The sequence below is a fragment of the Chelonoidis abingdonii genome, chromosome 1, assembly GCF_003597395.2.
Source record: "Chelonoidis abingdonii isolate Lonesome George chromosome 1, CheloAbing_2.0, whole genome shotgun sequence".
Classification (NCBI taxonomy): Eukaryota; Metazoa; Chordata; order Testudines; family Testudinidae; genus Chelonoidis; species Chelonoidis abingdonii.
In genome coordinates, this window is record NC_133769.1 from 91570606 (window position 1) to 91585055 (window position 14450).

Genomic DNA, 14450 nt, shown 5'->3' on the forward strand with positions numbered 1-14450 from the left:
TATTTTCTTCCTTGTGGTAGGTTGGCTTGACGGTTTCTTAACTAACACATACCAGTTGAGCATGGGAAGTGAGACTTTGCTGTGACAAATGACATATGATAATTAATGTAAATATTTTTGCAAGTGTCTTGAAAGAATATTTACAAAAAATAATCTTTCCTTGTTAACAGGTCTCTGAAGGTTTGTCCTTTCTGCACAGCAGTGTGAAAATGGTCCATGGAAACATTACTCCTGAAAATATAATTTTGAATAAAAGTGGAGCATGGAAAATTATGGGATTTGATTTTTGTATTCAGTCAACAAATCCATCTGAACAAGAGGTAATAAGGTTTTATTTGTCTGCTTTTTACTTTAAATGCAGATAGTGTCTGAAGCAGGCTGCATGATCTACTAATTCTAGTGCTGTATCACCTACTAATTTCTCTACACCTTTTTTTAATTTTTTTTTAAATAGCGAGGAGGCTATATGACATGATAGGTCATCAACCCTTTATTTCTGGAGGTCTCGGTTCAAATTCTGCCTTGGGTCACAACTGAAAATAAGTTTGAGCTGGCTCCTTAGACTAGGGATTGGGTTCTAATCCTAGTATAGTGGTCAGTGGAAAATTCCTTGTGCTTTGAAAACGAGTGTGATTTCATCCTTGAGCCCCATGCACATTTGTTGCAGAACTATTACATGCTTGATGGTTGTTGCTCAAAAGAAATTTAAGAGTGGATTAACAAGGACTAAATAGTTCAGGGAATTAGTATCTGGATGTGGAGTTTGTCTGTGTAGAGTACGGCGTATACATCTACTGGTAGGTCAGTAAAGGAAGACGCCACCTTTTCCCCTAGCAACAGGTCACCAACCAGTCTTGGCACCAAGATGAACCAACAACAGCCCAGTGGACAGGGCTGCCCTCCCTGTGCAGTGTTCTTGGGATTATTGATGATTCTTATCCAAAAATACATTTAATTTCCTAACATAAAACGGGTAGCATATTTTCTGTAGCTCTTTATTCCAAAGATTAATTTGTGCCTGAATATGTATAGCATTCTTTGAAATGTTCATCAAGTTTCATAATTCTGAATCATCTTGGTGTGATATCTGCAACATTCAAAGCATACCCATTTAGCTTATATAGTCACTTAGTCAGGGTGTGGCTACACTCAAAACTTCAAAGCGCTGCCGCGGGAGCGAAGGTTTTTTTCACACCCCTGAGAAAGTCGCAGTGCTGTAAAGCACCAGTGTAGCCATGGCCTCAGTTTTGCTTCCCTCTGTCCCTGTTGTTTTACTCATGGTGAATTTGACTGTTTGCTGCTTATTGAGTAACTTTCAATTTAAATTCTTCAACTGCTATATTTTCTTTCACTGTTGTTCTTACAGCTGAAGTTCCTGTGTAAAGAATGGGACCCAAACTTGCCATCCTTGTGTCTTCCAAATCCTGAGTATTTGGCACCAGAATACATCCTTTCAGTGAGCTGCGAAACTGCCAGTGACATGTACTCTTTAGGAGCTGTCACGTATGCAGTATTTAATAAAGGGAAACCTATTTTTGAGGTCAACAAGAAAGATATTTATAAAAGTTTCAGTAGACAGCTGGATCAGGTATCTGCTATACTTGGCAATATGTTCTGAATTTGATTTTCACTTCTTAAATGTCTCAAGTTTTTAAAGCAATTACTACTTTTAAAAAAGAAAAGAAATGGATATCTCAGTGTAGTACACAACATCGAGAGCTACAATATAAATGTAGTTACAATCACAGGTCACATCATACATGCTACCTCTTTAAAATCAGTCTTTACAAAATACTTGGAATAAAAATAGATGCATCATTCAAATTGCCTGAATAAACTACTAGTGCTGACATTCTGCCTGGGGATTCTTATGTCTCCCTCCGTATGCTGCTAATATGGGATAGACATATGATGTGCCACTCTGACTGTGAGTAGAGCAAACAGGATAGCAACCACAGGACAATGAACAACTGTGTTAGCCATATGGGAATTGCTGAGTTTAAATAAAAGATGATGAAATCACCCACAGGTGAAAAATTGTGGGTAACTCCTCCCTCCCTCCCCTCCTATCCCAACAGTTGAGTTGGAAAGATGCCCTCCCTCACTTACCTTCAGAGAGAAACTTTTTTCTTTCTCCACCTCTTGTGGGCTGGAGGAAGAGAAGAGATGCTAAGTTATACTGATGTTCTTTAGGGCTTGTCTACACTGGGAACACTAAAACGCTGCCATGGCAGCACTTTAATGTAGCTTGTGTAATCATGGCAGAGCACTGGGAGAGAGCTCTCTCAGTCCTCTAAAAATCCACCTCCATGAGAGGCATAGCTCCCAGCGCTGGTGCACTGTTTACACTGGCGCTTTACAGCACTGAAACTGAGCAAGAAAGTTAGTGTTGTAAATTGCCAGTGTAGACAAGCCCTTAGTCATGTTTAATGCTCTATCATGACATACAAATCACAGTGCACTATTAAAGAGCCAGGGAGCCATCTAGTTGAGCTCCGTAGCACTACAGAACTAGGCTATGTCTACACTACCACTTGCCTTCCTCTGGGGTATAAATATTCCACCCCACTGAGTGACATGTTACACCGACATAAGCACTAGTGTGCACCATGCTATATCAGTGGGAGAGCTTCTCCTGACAGCATAGCTTTTGCTGCTCGCAGAGATGGTTTCATTAGGCTGACAGAAGAGCTCTCTCCTGTTGGCATAGGGAGTCTTCACCACACACACTGCTGTGGTGCAGCTGTATCAGTGTAGCTGTGCCGCTGCAGCACTGTACATGTAGACATGGGCTTAGTAAACTCAGGTTTTAAACCAGTGCCAGCATGCAGTGACACTGTAAGATAAGAGATAGGAATGACCACAGCTTAAGATTCTCTCATTTATAAAAATTACATTTAATAAAATTTGCCTAATTAAAGTAGAACTAAAAAGTCATCAAATCAATTGTCTTAAAATAATGAGTGTGCAGAATTTTCTGTATTCATGGATCATGTACTTGAATTATTTGTACAGCTGAGTCGCTTAGGCTCCACTACACTTCAGAATATACCAGAGGAAGTACGCGAACATGTAAAACTACTATTAAATGTAGCTCCTGCAGTCAGACCAGATGCAGATCAAATGACCAAGGTGAGTGCCTAGAAAATACTGTAGCTGCAAGAAACAGGGCTAATAACATGCACTTTTTAAAAAATGTTTAGTTATTTTCTGTTAGTTGTCCTTAAAGGTACTACTTTTCCTTTTGTTTTATGACTGTCACATTCACTTGATGTATCGAAGCAGGGCTGTAAATTCCCAGGGAGGTAACCACAGGCTGCGTAGTCTAGGAAGTAGCCTGATAATGTAGAAGTAATAAGTATACATTACTTCTTGGTAAACTTGCTCTTTTATTAAAACTTGTATTCATTCTTAGAGCTTTTGTAATACAAAAAATAATTCTCTTCCATATAAAATAAACCAAGTTAGACAGACCATATCAGCCATATAAATATTATGTTTTCTTTTAAAAAGCTAGGCTCAAGCAGTTAATTGTTTTAATGATGAAGTTTACCTTTCAGTCACAATACTACTTACTGTGTAAAAATGTACTTTTCTATTTATTAGATGTAGCCACTTAACTATAAATGTTTTGTTGATTTATAATGCATTTGAGAGAGTAAATTAGATGATTATTTTACATATGTTACATTTACAATAGCATTGGTGGTGGTTTCTGTCCAAGATCACACTTTTTTATCTTTTATTTTTAGATACCATTCTTTGATGATGTTGGGGCAATGACACTCCAATATTTTGATTCTTTATTCCAAAGGGATAATCTTCAGAAATCACAGTTTTTTAAAGGGCTACCAAAGGTTCTGCCAAAACTGCCTAAGGTTTGTTTTCCTTTATCTTTTAATATTTTTAAATGAAGAGTATTGGCGTCTATGCACCTCCGTTCTATACTGGACTGCAGTGGGATTGGTAGAACATAGTAAGGAAGATGAAGTATGACAAACTTGTTTTATGTGGGAATACCCTGCAGCTGCTGATACTCCTGGAGATAAGAAAAAATGGCAATCTTGAATTCTCATGGTAGCGAAATTTTCCTTGAAGGGTTCCTCTGGGTTCATCCCACTCAGAACAGATCTCTTCCGCCCTATGTTCCCCCTTTCCATTGCTTTATAATCCCCATCTGTCAAGGCTCTGTGAAGTAGTCCCTGTCCTTCCAGTGCAGTTGGACCGACTGAACGCTTTTTTTTTAGAGCTAGTCGGTGCTTCTCTATTGTTGAATGATGCAAAGCTTTCTTCCCAAAGGGGACTTGGCCCATTGTGCTTTTTGTGCTTACAGACAGCCTGGAAAGCTAAAGTCTGTTGGTCCAGATTTCTTCTCCTGTATGGCAGGCAGATGGTATGATAACACTGGCCCCATCCCCTTCCCGTTTTTGTTAATTTCTTAGTTTTTGTAGTCCCAAAGAAAATAAGAAGGGAAAAAATCCTTGTTTACCACATAATAGAATAACATTTGTGACCCATGTGATTAAATTTCTTCATCTTTAATTAAACTTCCTTTTTGAACTATTTACAAATACAAGTACAATCCTACTGCAGGAAGATCTAATGTTGAGTAATGTCTTTTTTGTTTTGTTTTTTTTACTTACCAATTTTCTCCATTGATGAATTATTTTTGTGACATTTTGGAGTTGGACCAAGTTTCCAAGTGTTATGAAGGAGAAGGCAGGAAGACACAGGGAAGCTTTTCAGGCTTAAATTTTTATTTCCCCCTCCTATTTCAGTTGGTGGTAGTATATCAGTGATAAATACATCTCAATGAACAGACTTTCTAGAATCATCACCATCAGTGGCCATTTAGCATATGCTTAGCCAGGCTAGGTATGTCTGCAAGATTCTTGCAAGCAGAAATAGAACCAAAGGTTGGAGGTGGTGGTCAGCTGTAGGAAGGAAGCACTTTTCTTTTGTATTGGGATTACAGGAGTCCTGCAAAAGCTGAATTTTATGCTAATAACTCTTTATCTAGTCTTAAGAAAAATGGTATCATATGTGGCTTCCTTAATTTGTATTAATGAGGTTGTTTATAGGATTTAAAATCATGAAGTTTTATAATAACTTTTAAGTGACATTAAAATAAGATGATTGAGGGTCCATTTGGACAGACTGTGTCTTAAATACAAACAGAAAAGAAAGCACTGTAGTATATAAAACTCGAGTTTACTCTTAAAGTAAGGTTCAGAACTGATTGTTGCATTTGTCTACTATTGTATAAACCTGACTTTTACGAAAAAATCTTCGCTGAAATAAAATTAGAAAATAGTATTTTATTGCAATGCAAAGCAACCACACCTCTTTGTCTTTCTCTCTCAGCGTGTTATAGTGCAGCGAATTTTGCCTTACTTGACCTCAGAGTTTGTGAACCCTGATATGGTACCCTTTGTTTTACCTAATGTTCTGCTGATTGCTGAGGAGTGCACCAAAGAAGAGTACGTCAAGCTTATTCTGCCTGATCTTGGCCCTGTTTTTAAACAGCAAGAACCAATCCAGGTAGATTAATGTTGTTTAAAAGTAAATCTCATTTTTTCCTTCAAGGTTTTTCCTGACAAAATCCTAATCAATTTTCTATTCATTTCCTTGTTCCAATCTAACGCAAACTTCCAAACCTCAGTTCTGCTCTGTAGCTTTCCAGAGAGATCAGTCTTGAGTGAAGCAAGGCATTTCGTCACCTGAAATGCACTGAGCCCATTGCCTCTGTAGCACACCTGCCCTTGTCTGGTCTAGAATGCAATTTTAGCATGCCAGACCATTCCCTCTCTAAAGGGGCAATAGACCTTTCATTAAGCGTAATATTGTATTGATATGGTGAGCCTAGAGTAACAAAAATCAGATCTCTAATTTACCATCAGACCTGTTCTGAGCAGGACTAAACAGTACTGGATAAATTTGCTACCTTTTTATTTTTTTGCTGGTATTGACAAGCCCAAAGAGGGAACATAGGAATCTATGGTAAAGGTTGGTTTTATTATCCCCCCCTCTTTAAAACTTTCAGATGATTAGGTGGTAGTGTGTCTGGCAATCTGATGGTATATGTCAAATATCCAAACAGACACTTCCTCAATCCTTTCTGCCTTCTTGAAAAGCTGTTGGGTTTGGAGGGGTTTTATTACAAGTTCTAGTGTGTTGCTTTTCAAAAGAAGAAATGAAGTTATCTTGGTGAAGTACTGTATTTTGCTTGGAGAATTACACATTTTTATGTCAAGTTTTGTTTCACTTTAGGAATAAACCTATTTTGTACCAATACTGTCACTGTAATGCTGTGCTCCTTCAGTAAGGTCCAAATTCTGCCTTCTGATGCATATGTGCAACTCCAGTTGAAATAACTGGGAATTGCACATACACATCTGAGAGCAGAATTTGACTCCAGGTTTCTTTGGAAACTAGTGATTTCCATAATGGCTTGTATGTCAAGAGTATGTTTCTATAGCTAAAGTTTAATAATGGACTATTTTGGAATTATAAAACAAAAATCCATAAGCCTTGTGATTTTTTTTTTTTTTAAAGGTCAGTATATTTGTTTTAATTTTTATTTGCTGTTTCAAAAATGCAATAACATGTCTAAGTGTCTTTTTATCTTCCATGCCTTCAGGCTAGCAACATGGTGAGTGTAAATACCATTGATTCTGTTATAAGATAGCCTTTTTAATGTTTCCAAACTATATTGCTATAATAAAACTTCAAATTGAAAGTGTAATGTTGCAGTATTAAAATCTGTGGTATTCATAACATTTTGTTGTCTTGTTTCATAGATTTTGTTGATTTTCTTGCAAAAAATGGACTTGCTCCTAACCAAGACTCCACCAGATGAAATAAAGAATAGTGTCCTTCCAATGGTTTACAGAGCTTTAGAAGCACCTTCAATTCAGATTCAGGTGTAGTAACTAAGGTTTTTCTTTAATAGTGTATAAAACTTTCCTCTTTGCTGTGAAAGGATACTGTCAAATTATGTATACCCTACAACTTTTCTCTCCATAAAAGAGGACGTTAAAACTTTTGCAACATACCTGAAGGATTATACATTAATTCCAGAGTGTGTTGTTGGACTTTCTCCCTACCTGACCAGAAAGAGATCAGTTAATAAAACATGGATGTTCACCTAATCATGCCAAATGTTGTTTTTTTCACTGTTTTCCAGTGTATGAAAAATTTTGTCAAGCACAGTGACACTTTCTGCTCAGGCCTGTTGCCTAAATAAGTATTTAATGTGTCTTTTATTGCTTTGTCTTTTGCCTTTTGAAATTTACTTTTTATGTACTGCCAAACACCAGTTATCCAGAAGCCTCCACAAAATCCTTGGATAAATGGGGGCTTCAGCCCTGCAAAGCTTAGAAGTCATGGGGGAAAGTAACTGACCTGTGGCTTAACTAGAATTTTGGATAACTGGGGTTAAATTAACCTGTCTCTATATTTTAGGTTAGTTTTACTATTCGTAATTTAGTCTAATTATTCTAAATGGATTCTTCTTTACTGCAGAGACACTTTTTGTAGTAGTCAGGTGGCATTTTAGGTGCTGTCACATATGTTGATGTGAATTTAATTTTCATGCAACAAATCAAGTGCAATGTATTTTAATGCTTTGATTTTCTGTGATTTAAAAACAAGCTCTCTGTAAAGTGCTGCTTTGTGAAAATATAAGACTTTTTTTGATCCAGCTATTTTGTAGTTATGATGCAAATGTAGCTCTTTTCATTCAAAGCACTTTCCAGGCATGAATCCTCAAATTATGCTTTAGTAGTAGTAGCGGTACCACTAGTGTGGGTTTCATTAATATAGCTTGTAGTATAGTAGTAACTGAATGGTGTATCAATAATATAAAAACATATTTTTAGTAAATGAGACTATCTGAAGTTCTAGCTTTTTAAAAATAAGTTAGGGATCAATTAGGTGACCATGTTTATTGTTTGTTTGAAGAGGATGTATTGAGAATTTAACTGATATTTTTGCTCTTAACAGTACATGTGTGTATACGTGTATTTTTATAAAATACATACACACATTACTAATTTTACTGTAAAGTGAATTTTTAAAAACCCCTATGGTTGTTTGTTTACAGGAACTTTGCCTTAACATAATTCCTACGTTTGCCAACCTAATAGACTACCCATCGATGAAAAATGCATTAATACCAAGAATTAAAAATGCATGTTTGCAAACTTCCTCTCTTGCTGTAAGTAAACTAATGTTCTTGATCTCTCCATCCCCTACTCCCAAAACATTAAAATAGTGCTCAGGTAATTTTCACTTTTCTATTGTTGCTTTAATTATTATCAACATGCTGCAGGAAAACAAGAGCCTTGTTCAGAAAACAGAGCAACCCCTACCATGATGCTGTGCATTCTCTTCAGGTTTTTCTAAAAGTATTGCCGTTTGTTCAGTAACCAATATGCAATCACTTGTGTTTCAGTGATGCAAAACTTTCTTTTGTGGTTTTTAAAAAGAACTTTTCAGGATTTTCCTTTGTATACTTCATTTTGTTATATGAAAACTCTAGCTAGAGTTTTCAAAGTAATTGTCTGGTGCTCCTTGATATGAATTATATGAACTTTTTCAAAGTAGTTTTCTGGGTTTCTCCTCCTAATTCCCCATTTTAGATATGGCCTGTCAAAAATGTGAATAATTGGAGTGATTAGGTATTCTTGCATTCAGAGTTAAGTCTGTTATGATAAAGTAATATGCCATTTCAGTTAAGTAGATTTCACACATACTTTTTGAGTTGCATTAAGCCTTATTTGATTCTCTGATTAGAATGGAGATATTTTTCAAAATGAAGTACCCATCAAGTAACGTAGGTACCTAAATATGGACTTAGGATCCTAACTTTAGACACCAATTATAAAGAATCCTGTCTTTATTAACATTTGTTTGAGCCTTATTTATGTTCAGAAAAGTTTTTTTGAAGCAAAGCAGCAGTAGTTAAGTCATCTTAGCAACCATGGGAAATGTCTTGGGGAGGGGGTGGTGTTCAAACTAAGATATGCAACTTCAGCTACGCTATTCATGTAGCTGAAGTCGAAGTATCTTAGTTCAACTTACCTGGCCATCCTCATGGCAGCGAGTCGACCACTGCGGCTCCCCTGTCAACTCCTCTTACTCCTCCTGCCAACATGGAGTAGAAGTGTCGATTCGGGGATTGATTTATCATGTCTAGACGAGACTCGATAAATCGATCCCCGATACATCGGACACATCCGGCGGGTAGTATAGACGTATCCTTATTCTTTGAGGAAATCCAAGACATAAGGTGTGATGTGTGGGAAGGAGTCCTGCAGGATACTGCAGGTTCCTTCAGTTTCTCCATTGTGAGTTGCACCACTTATGGTTCTGTATCACTCTAAGTGACATCTGCTTAATTTAGTAAACTACAGCAAGAGTGTATTGTTCACGATCTCTGCAAAGGCAGTATCACAACAGAACACTAAATTCTATCGTCGTTTGTCTAGTGTATAGTATCAAGTGTAGAATTAGTTTAATTCTAATACCCTTTCTGTTGGGAGACTATATCAAACACAAGTTGATGAACTGTACTGAAGAGTTGTACAGACTTACATGTTCCTACGCTAATTTTTTGATAATGGAAAAGAGCTAGTATTAGAATTGGTCTCTTTCAAAATAGAATGTTTTCAATGTGTTGTTTTTCCCCAAGCAAGTTATGTTTAGTACTGGAAATTAAAATAAACTTGTTCTGACATTTCAGCAAAACAAATGGGTTGTGGAGAATATACACTGCATGGAACATGAAAATATTCAAAACGTAAGACCTGGTAGTAATGGGGGACTTCACCCACACATCTGTTGAAAAGTAATAAGGCAAAACACAATTTCCAACAAGTTCTTGGAATGAATTGGGGTCAAGTTTTTGTTTCAGAAAGTGGAAGAAGTAATGAGGGAGACAGCCATATTAGACTTGATTGTGACCAACAGGGAGGAATTGGATATGAATCTGAGGGTGAAAGGCAACTTTGGTGCAAATGATCATGAAATGATAGATTTCAAGATTCTAAGGAAAGGAAGGAGTGAAAGCAACAGATTAAGAAAACTGAACTTCAAAAAAGTTAACTTTAACAAACTCAGAGAATTGGTAGGTAAGGTCCTAAGGGAAGAAAATCTAAGGGATACAGAAGTTCCAAAGAGTTCGCAGTTTCTCAAGGAGACTTTATTAAAGGCACAACTGCAAGTTATCCCAGTGCGAAGAAAGATAGGAAGAATAGTAAGAGGCAATGTGGCTCCATCAGAAGCTCTTGGATGACTTGAAAATCAAAATGTGGAAATCCACAAAAAGTGGAAACATGGATGAATTGATAAGGAGCAGTACAAAAGAATAGCATAAAGATGTAGGAACAAAATCAGAAAGGCCGCACAAAATGAGTTACACCTAGAAAGGGATAAAAAAGGCAATAAGAAGAACTTATTTAAATGCATTAGGAGCAAGAGAAAGATGAAGGGAAGTGTAAGTTCTCTACTTAGTGGGGAAGGAGAGCTAATAACTGATGACATCAAGATGGCTGAATTGTTTAATGCCTATCTTAATGCTGACTGGATACTCAACACAATTAATATTAACAAGAAGCAGGAAGGAATGCAAGCCAAAATAGGGAATGAACAGGTTAAAGAATATTTAGATAAATTTAGATGCATTCAAGTCAGCAGGACCTGATAAAATTCATCTTAAGGTACTTCAGGGACTAGCTAAAGAAATCTCTGAACCATTAGTAAATATCTTTGAACACTCATGGAGGATGAGTGAGGTCCTCAAAGACTTGGAGAAGGGCAAACAGAGAGTACCTATCTTTAAGAGGGGGAGTAAAGAGGACAGGGAATCCAGTCAGCCAAACCTTGATACTTGGAAAGATACTGAAACAAATTATTAAACAATCAGTTTGTAAGCACCTAGAGTAAAATAAGGTGGGTGGATGAATGGATTTGTCAAAAAACAAATCAGGCTAAAAACCTACTTTCTTCTTTTGACAGGGTAACTGACCTAGTGGTTGGGTTGAGGTGCAGGAGAGAAACAGTAGACATGATGTATCTTGATTTTTAGTATGGTTTTTGACACAGTCTCAAATTACATTCTTATAAGCAAACTTGGGAAATGTGACTAGATGAAATTACTATACAGTGGGTGCACAGCTGTTTGAAAGACCATACTCAGAGTAGTTATTAGCGATTCACTGTCAAACTGGGAGGGAGTATGTAGTGGAGTCCCACTGGAGAGTCAGTCCTGGGTCCAGTACTATTCAGTATTTTCATTAATGACTTGGATAATGGAGCAGAAAATGTGCTTATAAAATGCAACGTGGACAAATTGGAGAGTTAGTCAAATCTACAATTCAATAAGGAATTTCAATAAAGACAAGTGCAAAGTATTTCACTTAGGAAGGAAATATCAAACGTGCAACTACAAAATGGGGAATAACTTGTGAGGTGAAAAGACTGCTGAAAAGGATGAGGTTATAGTGGAGCACAAATTGACCATGAGTCAACAATGTGATGCAGTTGTGGAATTAAAGCTATTATTTTGAGGTATATTAACAGGAATGTTGTATGTAAGACATGGGGGGTGACTGTTGTGTTCTGCTTGGCACTGTGTTGAAACCTCAGATGCAGTATAGCATCCAGTTCTGGGTGCCACACTTTAGGAAAGATGTGAACAAATTGGAGAAAATCCAGTGAAGAACAATAAAGTGAGAAAAGATTTAGAAAACCTGACCTATGAGGAAAGGTTAAAAAAAACCCAGGCATGTTTAGTCTTGAGAGAAGACTGAAGTGGGGACCTTAATAATTGTCTTCAGACACGTTAAAGGCTACTACAAAGAGAACTGTGATCAGTTGTTCTCCATGTCAACTGAAAGGAGGACAAGAAGTGATGGGCTTAATCTGCAGCAAGGGAGATTTAGGATTCGTATTAGGAAAACGTGTTAACTATAAGAGTAGTTAAGCAGTGGAATAAGCTTCCAAGAGAGGTTGTGGAAGGCTTTTAAGAACTGGTTGGACAAACACCTGTCGGGGATGGTCTAGGTTTACTTTGTCTTGTTTTAGCATGGCAGCTGGACTTGATGACTTCTCAAGGTCCTTTCTAGCCCTACATTTCTGTGATTCTGTGGTTCAAGATATTACTTTTACAATAATGTTTAATCATAACTGTATTAGAGGACTTTGGGTTCTGTCTGTTTCAATCTTGTAAAAATGTAGTTTGTCCAGTTATTTTAGTCTTTGTCTTAACACTTTTGTTAAAATAGAACTTAAGATTTTTGTATTTAATCTGTTTTTGTAAAGATTGAAAATTCATGTCTTTCAGAATGTTAATTTTTGGTCAAAAATAGAGGTTAGAGATGTTACTTAACTTCTGTTACATATTTAATAGGTCCGTGTGAACTCCTTAGTGTGCTTAGGAAAGATTTTGGAATATTTGGATAAGTGGTTTGTACTTGATGACATTCTACCCTTTCTACAACAAATTCCATCCAAGGAACCTGCAGTGCTTATGGGAATTTTAGGTAATGAATATTTAATTTCCCTTCTTGTTACGGTTTTGTTGTTGTAATCTCTATGTCATATTGGTAGTGCTGTATGAGTTTCATAGATAACAGCTTATGTAAAGGCTATTAGCTGTTTCGGACTTCTCAGATTTCTTTTTTGTATTCACAGTGCTCCTCTGTTCTCTGTTAGATGTATTTGTAGTCTATGGGCTCAGTTCAGCCACAAGTATTCTCCACAGTTGTTGACCTATGGAGCTTCTATGGGTCCTTTGGTCTCGGGCTGCAGGGGCTATCTGAATCTGCCTGAGAGCACTATAAACCATTGTCACCTCCTGTTACCTCTTCAGTAGTTAAACTGTAAAATTTGACTTTCCAGATAGCTTTGCTGTCCAGTAATAAAGAATCCCCTTACACCGCCCAGTTGCATTTCTCTTAAGCAGTTTCTTTCTGGATGCTAATGGGCTGGGTTCTTTGATCCACCAAGATTACTTTGTAACATTTAGGTTACACAAAATGAGCTGAAAATGACTGGAAAATGTCCCAGGAGAATTCCTCCTCTGCAGAGGAGAATCTCCATTGCAATGGGTGGCTCCACCACTTATATCCCCCAGCAAGGGGAGGAGGCAGACGAGCAGGAGCATAGCTAGAGGGGCATACAATGAGGCTCAGCTATGACTGATCTCGGCTGACTGAGAATAAAGGAGTCATAATTCTTTCCCTGTTGATATGCCATCTGCATTGTGCCCAAGCTCTGCTCAGACACCGTGGAGAATAGTTCCTTAATTTTGGAGTGGTGTGCAGAAATAAACTGTGCAGACCTCTCGAATTATGTAGTCAGACCTCTTGATTAATACAAGTCAAAGCTTCCAGAAGGAACCCCTCCAGAAAGCAAGGGCAGGTCATGAACTCTCAGTATATGGGTGTCACTTGGGTTCAGCAGCCACAAGAAGTTACCTTGAGCCACCCAGTTACTCCTTTCTTCTGTTCTGAATGTTAGGAAGTCAAGGTACCATTTGAGAGGGGCTGGGAACCCTTCCCCCCTCCCCCCAAGTTTTGTACAGGAGGTGTGCAAGCTTCCAGGTGGAGCTCTTAACTGGAGTTAGAATAGAGGTGACAGTGGGCCAGTACAACATACTAGTAAGAAGTGGCCACCAGTACAGGCCCATACACAGCCGACGACAGTGCTTTAACGTCGCTGCCTCTTTTACTCCCCGCTGTCGGTGGCCCTGCCAATAGGGACCCTAAGGACAAGAGGGGCAGCTGCCCCAGGGCCCAGTGATTTGGAAGGGCCCAGGGCTACCGGCCACTGCTACTGCAGCAGTGGCTGGAGCCCCAGACCCTTTAAATTGCTGCTGGAGCCCCAGGGGGCATGGGCCACTCTCAGCACTGAAGAGCTGACTGGAGGAGGCTGACCCCCTGCCTCGCCCCTTCTGCCCAAGGCCCTGCCCCTTCCGGGGGCCCAGAGCTAGGCCTCTGTACTGGTAAGCCTTTTATGTTTCATTTCACACTAACTCAGGGGTGAAAGTAAGCTCTACAGTGGAGAGGTGCCTGTGGTGCAGAGTCAGTATTTTGTTTACAGAGGCAGGGTGATTAAGTGAAGGATCTGGAAGTTTAGCCTATAAAACAAGGGTCCCTGGGAAACTGGGTGGGTGGGAAGGAGGAGGGGTTGTTTTAGAGAGAACATAGCCAAGCCCTCGGAGCCAAGGTTACATTCAGAAAGGGGGGAGATTTGGGGGGCATAGGTGAAAAGAAGGGCCGAAACCCCAGGGAGGAATGGATAACAGTGGTATAGAGAAGTTCCCACTCTACTTGTGGTACTTATATGGTCCCATCACCATAGTACCTGAGCGCCTAGCTCTCCTCACAGCCCCTTGTGAGGTAGAGCAGTGCTGTTGTACAGAAGGGGCAAATGGTCCCAGGTGT

The 14450-nt window shown here is 38.5% G+C and overlaps 1 protein-coding gene across 2 annotated transcripts in view; it reads left to right on the forward strand.

Moving 5' to 3' along the window:
- SCYL2 (SCY1 like pseudokinase 2) overlaps window positions 1-14450 on the forward strand; it is a 56195-nt gene that overhangs the window by 26301 nt on the left and 15444 nt on the right. For both annotated transcript variants that reach the window (XM_032788582.2, XM_075067296.1), the window contains 8 exons: window positions 171-320; window positions 1367-1588; window positions 3016-3132; window positions 3753-3878; window positions 5365-5541; window positions 6801-6923; window positions 8105-8218; window positions 12413-12545. In XM_032788582.2, the coding sequence (XP_032644473.1) occupies window positions 171-320; window positions 1367-1588; window positions 3016-3132; window positions 3753-3878; window positions 5365-5541; window positions 6801-6923; window positions 8105-8218; window positions 12413-12545 (1162 nt within the window). The remainder of the gene's footprint in view (window positions 1-170; window positions 321-1366; window positions 1589-3015; window positions 3133-3752; window positions 3879-5364; window positions 5542-6800; window positions 6924-8104; window positions 8219-12412; window positions 12546-14450) is intronic.